Source organism: Ictidomys tridecemlineatus, chromosome Y (assembly GCF_052094955.1).
Source record: "Ictidomys tridecemlineatus isolate mIctTri1 chromosome Y, mIctTri1.hap1, whole genome shotgun sequence".
NCBI lineage: Eukaryota > Metazoa > Chordata > Mammalia > Rodentia > Sciuridae > Ictidomys > Ictidomys tridecemlineatus.
Genome location: NC_135494.1, coordinates 18,787,091 through 18,800,927, shown reverse-complemented (window position 1 = coordinate 18,800,927; position 13,837 = coordinate 18,787,091). Strand labels below are relative to the sequence as shown.

Sequence of the window (13,837 nt, the reverse complement as noted above, 5' to 3'; positions counted from 1 at the left end):
GGGACTGTGCAGCCCCCTCCATGCTGCACATCTGCGCCAACTGTGATTCACATGGGAAGTGCTTGTGCTGGCAATTTAGCTCATTCAGAAGTCCTGTACTGAAGCACTGCGTGGCTGACAATTTTTCACATTGTGTGTGGAGTTGAGCTTCCCTCCCCCTCCTGCCGTGTGCTGGGATCACCCTGGGCATCTATTTGAAATCCAGAAACTCCTGAAAGGCGTTAAGTAGCTATTCAGGAGTGAGGAAATGACAGCGAGGCGGCTGCACGTGCAGCTCTATTTTAGGGCATCCTGGTGGGGCTCGCTGTGGGGAATCATCCCAGGGCCTTGGGGTGGTCTCATCAGACCTTATCACTCCCCTTTTGTCTTCCTTGCACAGTGCCCGGGGACTGGAGAAGGCCCAGCAGCAGCTCCAGGAGGAGGTCCGGCAAGTCAGTAGCCAGCTGCTAGAGGAGAGGAAGAAGCGGGAGACCCATGAGGCACTGGCCCGGAGGCTCCAGAAGCGTGTTCTATTGCTGACCAAGGTACAGGTCCACTGAAGTGCGGCCAGGCCTGCCCCACCACTTGCACACCTGTCCTTTTCTCTCTGGCACCACACCTTTGTGCAGACTTTTACATGGCTGCTGCCAGTGGTCTATGCCCTCATGTCTCAAATAGCATAGCATGCCACTGCCTGGAAACCACAGGCCGTGGGCAACACAAACCTTCTGCCAAAGAGGATGCATCTTGGCAGCTTGATCAGGCAGTTTGGTTAGGCTGTGTGCTCTTACCCCGAATTGTCAGGAAAGTCCTTGGAGTGCCAGGGTCTCCTCAATCCTGTATTTCCAGGAGGCCTTGCTTTTTGCAGTCTCTCTCTAGCAACCCGTGTTTCCTGGCCTGGTGCCACACCCTGGTGGAGCCTTTTGTGTAATCGCTGGTCTTTTGCAGGGCCCTGACTGGGGTCAGCATCCTTGAGACCCAGTGGGCAAGGCAGCCTTCCCATCCTTCACTGTCTATAAGTGTAGAGGAAACTGAAGTGGGCTTTGGTCTTGGGTGTAGAATGAGGCTGGTCCCGTGTTTACAGCTGTGCAGGATGGGACACACTTGTTTTCCCTACTCAGTGGTTCTGTCTGGCCTCTGTGCCTTTTCTAATTGTTCTTGCCTGAGGGGTTCCAACATCTGGCGTGTTAAGCCAATGTTACTCAGGCACAAATGGTTTTTGGTGAGTATTATTTAATAAAACATTGCCATGGACATTGAAATTTCAAAAGGCAAGGAAGAAAAAGGCCAAATCTGTCCCCAAGCACACTCTGTGTAAGGGTGGGGCATCAGATTGCTGGGCAGAGACTCCCCAGCTGTCCACACTGCTGTCAAGTGGGCAGAGGGAGCTGTGTTGACCCCCCACTCTGCCCCAGGAAAGGGGATGTGCCCAGGAAGTACCAGAAGCCGTGCCTGAACAGTGTCTGCCAGCTCTTGATCATGTCTAGTGATCCAGATAAAGCCAGGTTCTTTATCTCTGGAACCCCCTGCTTATGAAGCTTTCAGAAAACGAGTCATATTTCAGCTGCTACATGCTGCTGTTCCCTGGCCGCCTCTGCTCGCTTCTTGGCAGCACCTAGATATCTGTGCAAAGAAGACCTCATGTTTGTCTTGGCATCATGCAGGGCTTCCCAGGACTTGAGTGGAGGCCAGACCCTCTCTTCAGCTCCAGAGGCTAACTTGGGAGCCCTGGCCTTGCAGGTGGATCCCAGGGAGGTGAGTTCCCAAAGTGTCTTCATAGGTAGCTCAAAACCAGGACCTTGCTCCTTGAGAGAAGGCACTCAGATCTTGGGTAGCCATTCTGCAGCCTCCCCAGGCAAGGCTTTGGGCCTTAGTCACCCTCCCTTCTTTCCAAATTTGTCCACTGGTGTCAGTATGAGGTGCCTGTGATGTGACTACATGGCCACGGGCCTCACAGGATTTAGTCCAGTGGGAATGAGGCAGCAGTGATAATGCTCACTGGCACCCGCCCCTTCCTGCTAGCTTCCTGAAAACACTGCTGCGAGGGTGCGGGAGGAGTTACCTGGTGTAAAGTTAACGTGCAGACCCGAGGAATTTACAGTTCATGAGAGCATGTGTAGACCAGGGAAGAGGAAGGAGGTTCATCATCTAAAAGCTGCTTTTGGGGTCAGCATACAGATATGTGGAAGCAAGCCAAGATGAACACCTAGTCCAGCAGCCGTGGGAGTGGGCTCCCTCAGTCCCTGCAACAGGGGGTGCATAGCATGGGCTGCCCAGGCAGTGCTGGCTATTGAGGGGCTTTGGGCCCTCAGAGTGGGATGGGGGGAGCCAGGCTGTGTGGTTGTTTGTTTGGCACCTTGACCAGGCAACCTTCCTGTGGCATGGGGAGTGGGAACTCAGGTCTGGGAGCCTGGCTTTTCCCTGGGATCTCAAAACCACCTCTCAGTGTCTCTGGGTCTCAGTTTCCCCTCTCTGCAGGATGGCCCCAGGGCCCTTGGAATGTGACCATAGTGAGTGGGTGCGTACGTAGCTTACCCATTCTCACTTGGGCAGCTATTTCGAGGCCCTGACAACAAAGCCCATTGTCCCCTCCCGAGGGAGGCTCTATGGGACTCAGATCCAGGAGACAGAGCCTTGCACACGTAGCCAGTGAGGAAATGGAATAAACTCTGGGAGTCATGGCTATGAGATGGGGAGGGGTGCACAGCCCTTGGGAGCAGAGGTGACTTTGGGAAGGTGTTTCAGTTTTTCCAGGTGCTGTAACAAAATAGCATGGGCTGGGGGCTTACACATCTCCAGTAATGATTGCTCACAGTTCCAGAGGCTGCAAAACCAAGAGCAGGGCGCTCGAATGACCTGGGTGAGGACTGCTGCAATTCACAGAGCCTCTGTCTGTTCCTCTCTAGGCAGAAGGGGTGCTCTGGAGCCTCTTCTACAAGGGCACTGATCCCATTCCTGAGGGTGCACCCCCATGACCTAAGCACCTCTTCCTAATGCCATCACTTGGAGCTAGCATAGGAATTTGTGGAAGGCACAAACATTCAGAGCATAGCACATGTCTGTCGGGTATGTTTAATATGCGAAAATCACACTGGTGGGAGTTTGGCCTGGTTGGATTTCACCTTGTTCTCTACCAGGTCTTTTTAGTTAATTCTGAGCCACCCACGACCTTCCACCATGCTTTCAAGGGCCCCTTGGCATGGCCCAGCACACCTCTGACAACTTTCCCAGCCAAGGACTGCTGCTACCATTTACTTGCTGCCCACTCTCAGGCTGTGTTGCAAGCTCTGTGTGTGCACCTGCTTACCTGGGCTGTGTGTGTGCGCACCTGCTTACCCAGGCAACTTCAGTTTTTAGAACAGTTTCCTTTCCAATTTTTTTATTTGTTCCTTTTAGTTATATATGACAAGAACATTTTGATTGACAGAAAAATTAAGATTTTTGATTTACAGAAAAATTAAGAATTCAGAGAATTTTCTGTATCTAGTATCCCCTAGTAACACTTTGTGTTAGTATGACATGTTTGATATAATTAACTGGTATTGATACATTATTATTAACTAAGATGAATACTTTATTCAGAGTCTCTTAATCCATTTGTAATGTCTTTTTTCTCTGTTAGGATCCCATCTAAGATACCATGTGACATTTACTCCCCATATCTCTTTGGGGTCCTCTTGGCTGTGACAGTTTTACAGACGTTGTTTCTGGTGACCTTGGCAATTTGGAGGTGTGTTCCTCTTTGGAGATTTACCTGCTGTTTTTCTCATGATTACCAGTGGTTGTGGGTTTGGGAAAAAGAGGTAAAATTCCATTCTCAACACATCATGTCAAGGGGACATGCTGTCAGTGTGACTTGCCACTAATGATGGTGGCCTCGAGCCCCTGATGAGGTCTGGTTTGACAGGCTTCTCCTATGTCAAGTTCCTGTTTCCCAGTTTCTACCTGCATTTTTAGAAAGAGGTCAGTGTGCATTGCCTCCACCTAAGGGGTTGGGAGTTGACACTCTCTCCTTGGAGGCAGATTTCTCTATCTAAGTTATTTAGAATTCTTTAGCCTGGCTGGTGTTTCAGCCAGCTTTTGCATTGCTATGACCAGAATACCTCATAAGAACAGCTTAGAGGAGGAAAAATTTATTTTGGCTTACAGAATCAGAGGTTCAGTACATAGACAGCCAACTCCATTGCTCTGGGCCCAAAGTGAGGCAGCACATCATGGGGAAAGGATGTGGTAGAGGAACTTTTCTTAGCTCATAGGGGCCAGGAAGTGGAGCAGGAAGGGGAAGGGCTGCAGGTAAGATGAGCTCTTCCAGGGCATGCTCACAATGACACTCCTTCTCCAGCCACCAGCTTATAGTTATCACCCCGTCAGTCCATTCAAACTAGGATGGGCTGATTCGGCTACAACTCCCATAGTCCAGTCACTTCACCTCTGAACATTCCTGCATTACCAGGAGCTTTTGGGGAACACCTTATATCCTAACCATGATGAGGAGTTTGTCTCTTCTCCCTCATTTATTATATCAGATGGACTTGTGGACATTTATTTTAGGTTTGGGATTTTAATCCATTACTACTTTATTCTGTGGCCGTAGCACTGGGGTCTTTCAGTTGAATCCTGGGTCCCTTTGATGTCATTGTGGGTTTATATGTGAGTTTTTCTTAATTAATTGATTTTAATTAGGTATATATGATAGCAGAATGTGTTTTGATTCATTGTACACAATTGCAGCACAACTTTACATTTCTAGGGTTGTACATAATGTAGAGTCACACCATATGTGCAATCATACATGTATCTAGGGCATCTCATTCCATCATCTTTCCTGTTCCCATGCACCCTCAATATCTTCCTTCCCCTTTGCCCAAAGTTCCTCCATTTTTCCCCATGTCTCCCCCCTCTCTGTTATGGATCAGCATCCACTTATCAGAGAGAACATTCGGCCTTTGTTTTTGTTTTGAGCATTGTCCTACTTCTGGCATTGCAAGATGCTCTGGGCTCATCCTGTATATTTCCTGTCCCAGTCATAGAGTCAGCCATTTTTCCAGGGGTCCCTGGCTGTTTTCATGCAGCCTGGTGTTTGGAAATGGGGTCTTGCTACTTGGGTATTACCAATGGATGTCTGTCAGCCAGAAGAGCCAGGAGATGTGTGTAAATTGCATGTGTGCGTGTGAATGCATCTGTGGGACCATCTGTGTCACATTCACTTGAGTTCACACCGGAGTCCTTGACTTGCTCAGGCCCAGCCCCACATGGGCCATTCCGGTTCCTCCTTTTTCTATAGGCCCAACCCAGCAGCACGAAGCCTGGCTTCCACTGTGTTTACTTGGTTGAAAGTGTGTAGCCATGTTCCAAGTGGTAACCCCAGTTGAGGGCTTTTAAATTTTTATTTGAAATGTAGGTCCATAGGAAGTTGCAAAGGTGGTTCAGAGACGTCTCTTGAATCTGTCACCTCATGCCCCTGATGGTTACCTTTTACATGACTACATGCTTTTTGACTTAGGAGGGGGCTCATGTGCCAATAAACCTATCGTAAGTTGAAAATACAGTGAGTCAGAAAATGAATTTAAGACACTTCATCTACTGATAGCCCCCACTCAGCCCCGCCTGCCTCAGTGTGCTCAGGACACTTGCACTGGCCTGCAGTCTAGCAGAGTGATCTCCACAAGGCTTGCTCGATAATAAAGTGTTGGATAGCTCATGAAATTTCACTGAATACTGTACTGAAAGTGGAAAGCAGACTGGGTAAAGTTATAATATCCCCAGATTCTTAAGCCTTATGATGAAAACTTGGGGACTGCACAGGGCATGGCAGCAGAACATGAGTTTAGTCTTGGCAGCATGTGTGTCCTGTGCCTGTCCCCCATCCCCTGCCTGCATCCTCTCTAGTCACTCTCACTCTCCCTCAGCACTTGACTTTGGCAGCTTCTGATCTGCTTTCTACTTTTGCAGCCCTGTCATTTTAAGAATGTTACATAAATGGAATCAGAACATCCTCTTTAAAAATTGGCTTTTCTCATACAGTGTGATAACCTCCTGAGCCGCCCGAGTTTTTGTGTGTTCATCATGTGTTCCTTTGTCACTGCTGAGTAATATTTCATGGTAGGATTAGCTTTTGTTGCCTCCATGTTTTGCTATTATAGATAGAGCCATGGTGATGGGGGGAAGGGAGTGAACAGGGTGACACTGGTCACAGGCTTACTTTCTGAGCTCTTGCTAGAATCCAGATCATCAGTGGCTACTGGGCACTGGGGGAGAAGGCTCCTGGGAATGCTAGAGTGGTCTTCCACCCCTCACCTTGCCTTTGCCTTGGCTTGTCAGAGCTCAGTAAATCCTTACTGGGTTGTGGGACTAAGGGTCCTGGTTCCTCTCAAGACAGAAAGCCCTGGGGGCTGGAGGCTGTAGGAAGGCAGCTGTTCCTCTGGCACTGGGGTGTGACTTTCCATCATTGCTGTGGTACCTCTAGACCCCATAGCTGGAGACCTCACATATTTATCAGAGAGCTGTGTGGCCTGGGCAGGCATGGCTGGTTCCTGGACTCTGGTAGGACCTGCATGACATGATCAGGGGTTTCGACTTAGCCCCTGCTGGGCACTCACCTTGGGCTCTGCGGATCCTGCTTCTGAACTCACTAGGGTCACTGGCATAATCTAGTCTCTGCAGTCCCAAATCCTGGTTCTGGAGGCTACCGGAATGTGCCCTTCTGTTTCCCACCTGTCCTTGTAGCCCATAGAGGGTGGTGAAGACCCTCCCAGCCTTCAGACCTCTCCAGTTCTCTTCTTTTCATAGCCCCGTCTTCACTGGAGAAAGCACTGTTTTTCAGAGCTCCTGGGATTATATTGGCCTGCCTGGATGTCCAGAATAACTTCCCTACTTGAATGTCTGTAACTATAGTTGTATCTGAAAATTCCCTGTGTCTTGCCAGGTAACCATGGGCATAGGTGTGAGAGAACAGGATATGGGCATCTTTGAATGAATGTCATTTGAGTGAATGTCATTGTCAATGCACCAGGGGTCAGGGATGGGAGATATATAAAAGTCATATTTTGAAAACTCAGATGCCTGCCTCAGCTGGGGGAGTGGGCCTGCCCAGGTAGGGTGGGTTGGAGTGTATGACCCATTTGGGGAGGAGAGGGTCATGTGGTTGTCCTGAGGGATCTTATTTTCTCAGAAAGCTAGCAGTCTGGATGCATATATGGAGTGTTCCAAACAGCTGTGTGACTGCAGCTGTTCTTGGAGGCCAGATCTGGCCTGTGGCTCTGTGTTTCCTCTGCTCTGATTTGTGGCCTCTAGTTTACGTTATCAGAGTTACTTTGGTTCTGGTGGCTGTTCAGATCCCCTCTCAGGTTGGGAGTTGGTCAGAAAGAGGACCTGCTTTTGATGGTACTAGGGTGGCTCAATCTCTGTCCCCTGTGGAGTCTGAGCTCTTTATTGTCCCAGTGGGGTCTTTTATGACTCTGGAAGCTCGTGTCTGGCTTCCTAGGGAGTTTCTGTCTTTGCCATTCACACCTCAGGCTCCCATTGCAGGAAATTTCCATTTTCTCCTCTACTTAGTAGATGAGAAGCTTTTGGTCCAAGTTGACCTCCTCAACTCACGCTGAGTTCATGGGCGTCTCTGAGTTAGCAGGAAGGTAGATATTGATTGCTTGACACTGACTGATTATTTATACTGACTGTCCCTGCAAGGCATGTTGCGATGAATCGATACCAATCGCCACGCAGCCCCTGGGCTGGGGATGCAAGGATTTGTCTTGCCAGCCAGCATGATAAAGCTGTTCATCAGGCTGCTCTGGGAGGGTGTGTTGTGCTTTGACGTGTGGTGTCTCATATAGGTGATGTCCAACTCCCAAGGACTCTGACCTGGGCACATCAGACCCCAGCCTGGCTTGCTTGTGATTGGGGAGTACCCCCTCTCCAAGATTCCCTGAGGTGGTTGCCATGGACCTCAGGTTTCTTTAAGAAGCTGGTCTTTCCCTTGCCTTGCTGGGGAGGCATCCTCGCCCTGTGCACCTCCAACCCGCCTCCCTGAGGGGAGAGCATAGCACAACCCGCCTCCTGAGGGGAGAGCATAGCACACCAACCACCAACAGGACTTGGATGTAGCCTACTGAGGAGCCCAGTTGATGGCTCTCAGTGTCTGCATCCCCTCTGAGGGGCCTGTTGGTGTGCTTGACAATTAAGTATTCGGTGCTTGGAATGCGCAATTTTATTTTGAGACCTTTATTAAGCGGCTCTGGTCTAAGGAGTTAATTGTTACTGATAGCTAAGAGTATAATTACCTTGGTAAAATATCATGACTATTTTAAGCAATTGAAAATTGGCTTCTAGAACTGGGTGAACACAAACCATTTTCTTATTTGAAATGAGCTATTTCCAGTGTGCCCTAATATTCTACAACATGGTTGCAGAATCTTATTTATAGAATGTAAGCAGTAAAAGCTAACTTTTAGCAAGAAATATGTTTAATGAAATGAATTCTCCTTCCTTTTCTCTACTGGGCCCCACCCCCTTGTTCAGGTGGAGTGGTTCTAGGGACACTTCTCTTGGAGAATGCTGCCAAGTGTTTTCCCCTGGGCCCCTGGTATCAGGCACCTCTTGCTAATAGGGTGGCTGTAGAGCATATCACTCTGGTCATGGTGCACTGTGCCCCATGACCCCTGTGTGTGGGGCCTGGGGTACCTGGAGTTTCACGGGAACTGGGCTGTGCATCCTGGGGAGTGTCTGCTCTACACTGGCTGCCCTGTCGTGCAAGCCCGTTAGCCTGAGTCAGCTTCTCTGGAGGTGAGAGCGGTCATCCTGACCCTTCCCTTCTCTTTGTCCTTCCTCCTTGCTGGGAGGCTTGGAACACTTATTTCTGTAAAATATCCTCAGTAAGCTAGAGAACTGCTCTCAAGCATCAGTGATTATCCTATGGTGTCAAGACCGCTGCTCTGGAAGGGTCACATGGGCCGCAGTGCTGTGCCCTGCAGCTCTATCCTGAGCAGAGAAGCCTTGACCCAGAGGCCAGGGAGAGACCTGGGCAGGGTGGTGCTTCTTCTGCAGTGCACATCATGACTGGTGTCAAATCTTTAAGGAGGGCTGAGGCACAGATAAGACTGGTCAGCAGAGGCAGCCGCTGAGTAAGTAAGTAAGCAAGCAAGCAAGCAAGGCAGCCGCCAAGTGGGAAACAGCTAAATGTGGGGTGAAGGCTGCCAGGCGAACTTGAGAACACCCAGGCGGGAAGTGCAAGGGGTCCTCTCCAGGGAGTTCAAGATGGGCTTTCCTTCGTGGAGTCCAGAACATTGTTCTGCCAGCGGCAGGTGGTGCAGACATGCTTATGGTCATTGCTGCGTTGTGCACCTTCCTGGCAGACGCCAGGGTGGGTTTTGGGCCTCCTTTTTCCATAAGATGCGGAAAATGTCCTTTCAGATCTCTGGGATTCTCCCAAGCTGTGGCTGTGTGAGATCCCATGATTCTTTTCCAACTTGCAGGAATGCAACTGGTCTCTCCTTGTGTGTGGAGAAGTCAAGGTGTGGCTAGGGTGGAAAGGGGAAGCTTCCTGGCCCTGTGGGAGCTGGACACCACAGACCATTCTGGGCTGTAGGAGCCCTGAATGTCTTTGAAGTGCTGTCTTAAGAGGAATGTGGGTTGGGAACCCTATCCTGTGGCCTGTGTTGCAGGCAAAGGCAGAAGTGCTGTGGATTGTGTGGGCTGCAGAGCCTGGCTGGCACCTTGCTCAACTGTCCTTTGCACAGTGGGGTTTAGGTGGCACATACTGCTGCAGTGTTTTTGAATGAATTATCTTCTCTCTCCTCTGAAATAATGTAGTGAAGTCACCTCTTACATGTGTTTGTGCTCCTGTAAGATAAGTGAGTAAAGGGGATGTGGAGGAGGATTGCATTCTATTTATATCATCTGTTTTATATTTACTCAACATTGGGAGCTTACACTTGGAGCCCACCCCCCTCGAGGTCCACCTTAGCCTGCACTTTTCCTGGCATGGATGCTGTCACCATCCTCAGGAGATATTGCGATAGTTGGCTTCATGTGATCTACACCAGTGGTTGCTGAGCCTGGACTTGGGCAGTGGGAGTGGCATGGGGATGGATACAGACCCTCTCCCCACCCTCCCTCATGCCCTTTGTTTTGTGACATGTGCTTGTGAAAAACATTCATATGTGCAGAGACAATATAAAACTGATTCTTGTCTGGCCAGTCCCCAGTGTAGGAAGCAGGAAACAGCTCTGCTGAAGAGCTTCACCATTCCCTCCAAGATACGGTATTTTCAGATTTACCATGTGTGTGTGTGTGTGTGTGTGTGTGTGTGTGTGTGTGTGTGTGTGTATGTGTCTCCACATTCCTGCTTAAATATTGTTCTGCTTTCCCCATGTATTTTATATCAAAAGAACTGTACTTCTTTGGTTTCTTTTTTTCTTTTTTTTTTAAAGAGTGAGAGAGAGTGAGAGAGAGGGGGAGAGAGAGAGAGAGAGAATTTTAATATTTATTTTTTAGTATTTGGCGGACACAACATCTTTGTTTGTATGTGGAGCTGAGGATCGAACCCGGGCCGCGCGTATGCCGGGCGAGCGCGCTACCACTTGAGCCACATCCCCAGCCCCTTCTTTGGTTTCCTTTGTATCTTAACCTTATACTTTTGGCCTTTGTCCATGTTGATGCTATTCATCCATTTTCCCTGCTCCTGTGACAAGTAGGGTATATCCACTTAAACTTACCTCATTTGTGAGTTTAACAGTTTGAAGACCACCCTAATGGGGTCCAGCTTAGCCTATGTTTTTCCAGGGACCCCACCATGCTGCCAATGTATGCTCATCCATTCTCTTCTGTTTGGATGTTTGGTTTTTTCTAGATTTGCTGTTTCAAACAGTGGGGTAGAATCTTCTGGAACTTGATACATTTGTCTACATTCTGCCTCAACTCTGCAATGTGCTTTTTCTTCCAAACAGTCTTTGTGTTGAAGTCTCTGCATACACACTGCGGATATAGTATAGACCAAATGGCCAGTGGCCCTCAGAGGCCCTGGGCCCCTTTCTCCTCATCAGCATCTACTCTCAGAGGAGACCCTTCCTGATTTTAGTCCAGCCAGTTATTAATTCATGCAAGTGGAGGCATTGGCCTGTGCTCCTTTGTATCTGGCTTTTGTTACTTAACGTTGCGTGTTGTTATGTGGACCTGAGTTCTTTATTATGTTGCTGATTTGTTCACACATTGATTCTACATGGTATCTGGGCTGTTTTCAGTTCAGGATGTTACAAGTAGTGCTGTGAATACTTTACATGCATATGGCATTTGGTGACCCCGGCATCACTAAGGTGGGTTCGTCTAGGTGGGGCACATGCTTGCTTTCAATGGGACCCTTGCCCCCTGTGTGCTGCAGCAGTGTGTGCACTTGCATGCAGGCTGAGAGTGGGGGGTTGTCTGGATATTCTTGGTGTGTGTGTGTGTGTGTGTGTGTGTGTGTGTGTGTGTGGGCGTGCGCGTGCACGCGCACCAGCACTTGGGATCTTCTGCCTCTGATTTTCCTTTCTGAGTTACAGGAGTTCTCTATTCTAGAATGAACCTTTGGTTGGAGGCAGATACTGCGGGGATGTCCTTAGTCTATGGCTTGCTTTTTCACTTAGTTGTGTCTGTTGATGAGTAGACACACATTTTTAATTTTAAAGTAGTCAAACATTTTCCTTTTTACCTTTGTGCTAGTAGGGTCTTCTTAAGCATCTTTGCCTGCCAAGTCAGGAGGACCTTAAAGAGAGTTCATTGTTTCTTCCAAGCACTCTGAGGCTTCATCTTCTGTGCTTTTATCTGATGGGCTTCTGTCTGGAATTGAGTTTTGAGTATGATGTGAAATAGGTGTCTGGCTCTGTGGTGTCCTTGGTGAGTTCTGCAGTCGACCTGGCTCTGCTGATGGAAGGAGCATCCCATTGCCTGGCCTTCAGCTGGGTGGCCGCTCTGGGTAGACCTATTCGTGGAGTCTGTCTTGTTGCTCTGGTTAGTTCATCTCTGCTGCTGCCACATTGTCATGACTTCTGCTTCAGGATAATTTTGATAGCTGCTAGTGAAATCCTCCAAATTTGTAGTTCCTTGGCTATTTTGGCCCACAAAATGTCCTGGTGGGTTATGATCAGAATTGTAATAAATTATAAATCATTTTAGGAAGAAATAACATCTTAACATTCTGTCTACTAAACCATGAGTGTTATGTATTCCCCCTTTACTGAGAAAGTTTTTAATTTCAGCAAGTTTTATGGGTTTTAGACTACAAGTCTTACACATTACTAGATTTTTCTTTTCCCTGAGTATTTTCTGCTTGTGATGTCTTTTTTTTTTAAATTTACTTTTTAGTTGTATACCATACCTTTATTTTCTTTTATTTATTTTTATGTGGTGCTGAGGATCGAACCCAGGGCCTCACACGTGCTAGGTGAGCACTCTACTGCTGAGCCACAACCCCAGCCCTTGTGATATCTTTTAAAAGTGTCTTGTAGACTTTTCTCTTTGCTGGTTACAGTCAGGCCTGGTGCATGAATACTCCCCCAGAAACCCTGTTGTAGTGCTAGTCCTTGACCCATACCATCCTGTCCTCTGTGAATGATCTGGGTGTGCTGATTTTTGCAGTCCTGGTGCTCTGACTCTGCAGAACTCTGCCACTTGCAGGCATGGTGGGGCACCTTGTTTCACAGAGGTTTCAGAGGGCTTCAGAATTCATCTGTAGGTGTGCTGAGTGCTGTGTGCATGTTCCCTTTTGAGTTTGTGAAATCCTCCTCTTGTTGTTTTCTAAGTTTTTTTTTTTTTAATATGAATCTGTACCCCATGGATTTGATATGGGTTTTGTTATTATTCAGTTCAAAATATTTTCTGATAATCTTCCTGGAAAGGCCAGCCCGCATGCAGGATATAGCAGGGCCCAGGCACGTCGTGTAGGCAGATTGGAAAGCTGGAAAGGAAGACCCCAAGCACATTCTCTCACTTGCTTATTAATTTTTCATTCCACAAGCTCTTCTCTAGTATCTGCTGAGCGTGGCAGTGCGGTTCAAGTCGGAGCTCTAAGTTCTGGGGCTCTTTTGGGGTGGGACCATGAGCAGCCCTATGGGGTGGGGACTCTCCTGTGAGGAGGGTTAGGTCTTCCACATGGCAGGAGGGGTGAGCAGCCCCTCTCACCCAAGGGATGCCTGGGAAGGAAAGGGAACAGCATGCTGAGTCTCTGAGGCTAGCCTGTGGCCTATGAGATTTTGTTTTTAGAACAGTCTTAGAGCCATGGGAAGTGGTGACAGTAGAGAGGTCCCACATGTCCCTCATGAACTTTCCCTGTGGCAGTACCTTATTCTGTGACCATTATGGAAGTGCCTGTGGCTCGCTCTCTGTCATTGTGCTGCCTGGGTAGGTTAGTGTGTCTCCACAGCCAGGGACATGCAGGTCTACCCCACCACTTGGAGGCCTCCCATGTTGCCCCTGGGATCCACATGGCCCCTCACCCCACCATCTCAAATCTAGTTTCCATCTCTGGCGATTTGGGCATTTAAAGAATATTGTAAAAATGGAAGCATACAGAATGTGACTGTGTACATTGTAACCTTTTTTTTTTTAATTAATGAACTTTACTTTTCAGAGCCCTCTTAGGTTGATAAAGTCAAGCAGAAAGTAGAGTTCCCGGGTACCCCACCCTCCTGTCTCCCCTGCCATAGTGATTGGTATACCAGTGTGGTGGTGTCATCAGTATCCCTGAGGGTCACTATTGGTCCTGTGCCTTGAGGGACTAGCCAGGTGCATGATTGCAAGTGTCCACCCTTATGGGACTGTACAGGGCACTACTTCTGCCTTGAACTCCCTCAGGGCTCTGCCTGTTCATCCTTCCCTCCCCAACCTA

At 48.5% G+C, this 13,837-nt stretch overlaps 1 protein-coding gene across 1 annotated transcript in view; it reads left to right on the top strand.

Moving 5' to 3' along the window:
- Positions 1–13,837, top strand: part of LOC144372085 (mitotic spindle assembly checkpoint protein MAD1-like) — a 236,015-nt gene that overhangs the window by 134,871 nt on the left and 87,307 nt on the right. The window contains exon 10 of the mRNA XM_078035499.1: positions 380–524. Coding sequence (XP_077891625.1) covers positions 380–524 — 145 coding nt within the window. The remainder of the gene's footprint in view (positions 1–379; positions 525–13,837) is intronic.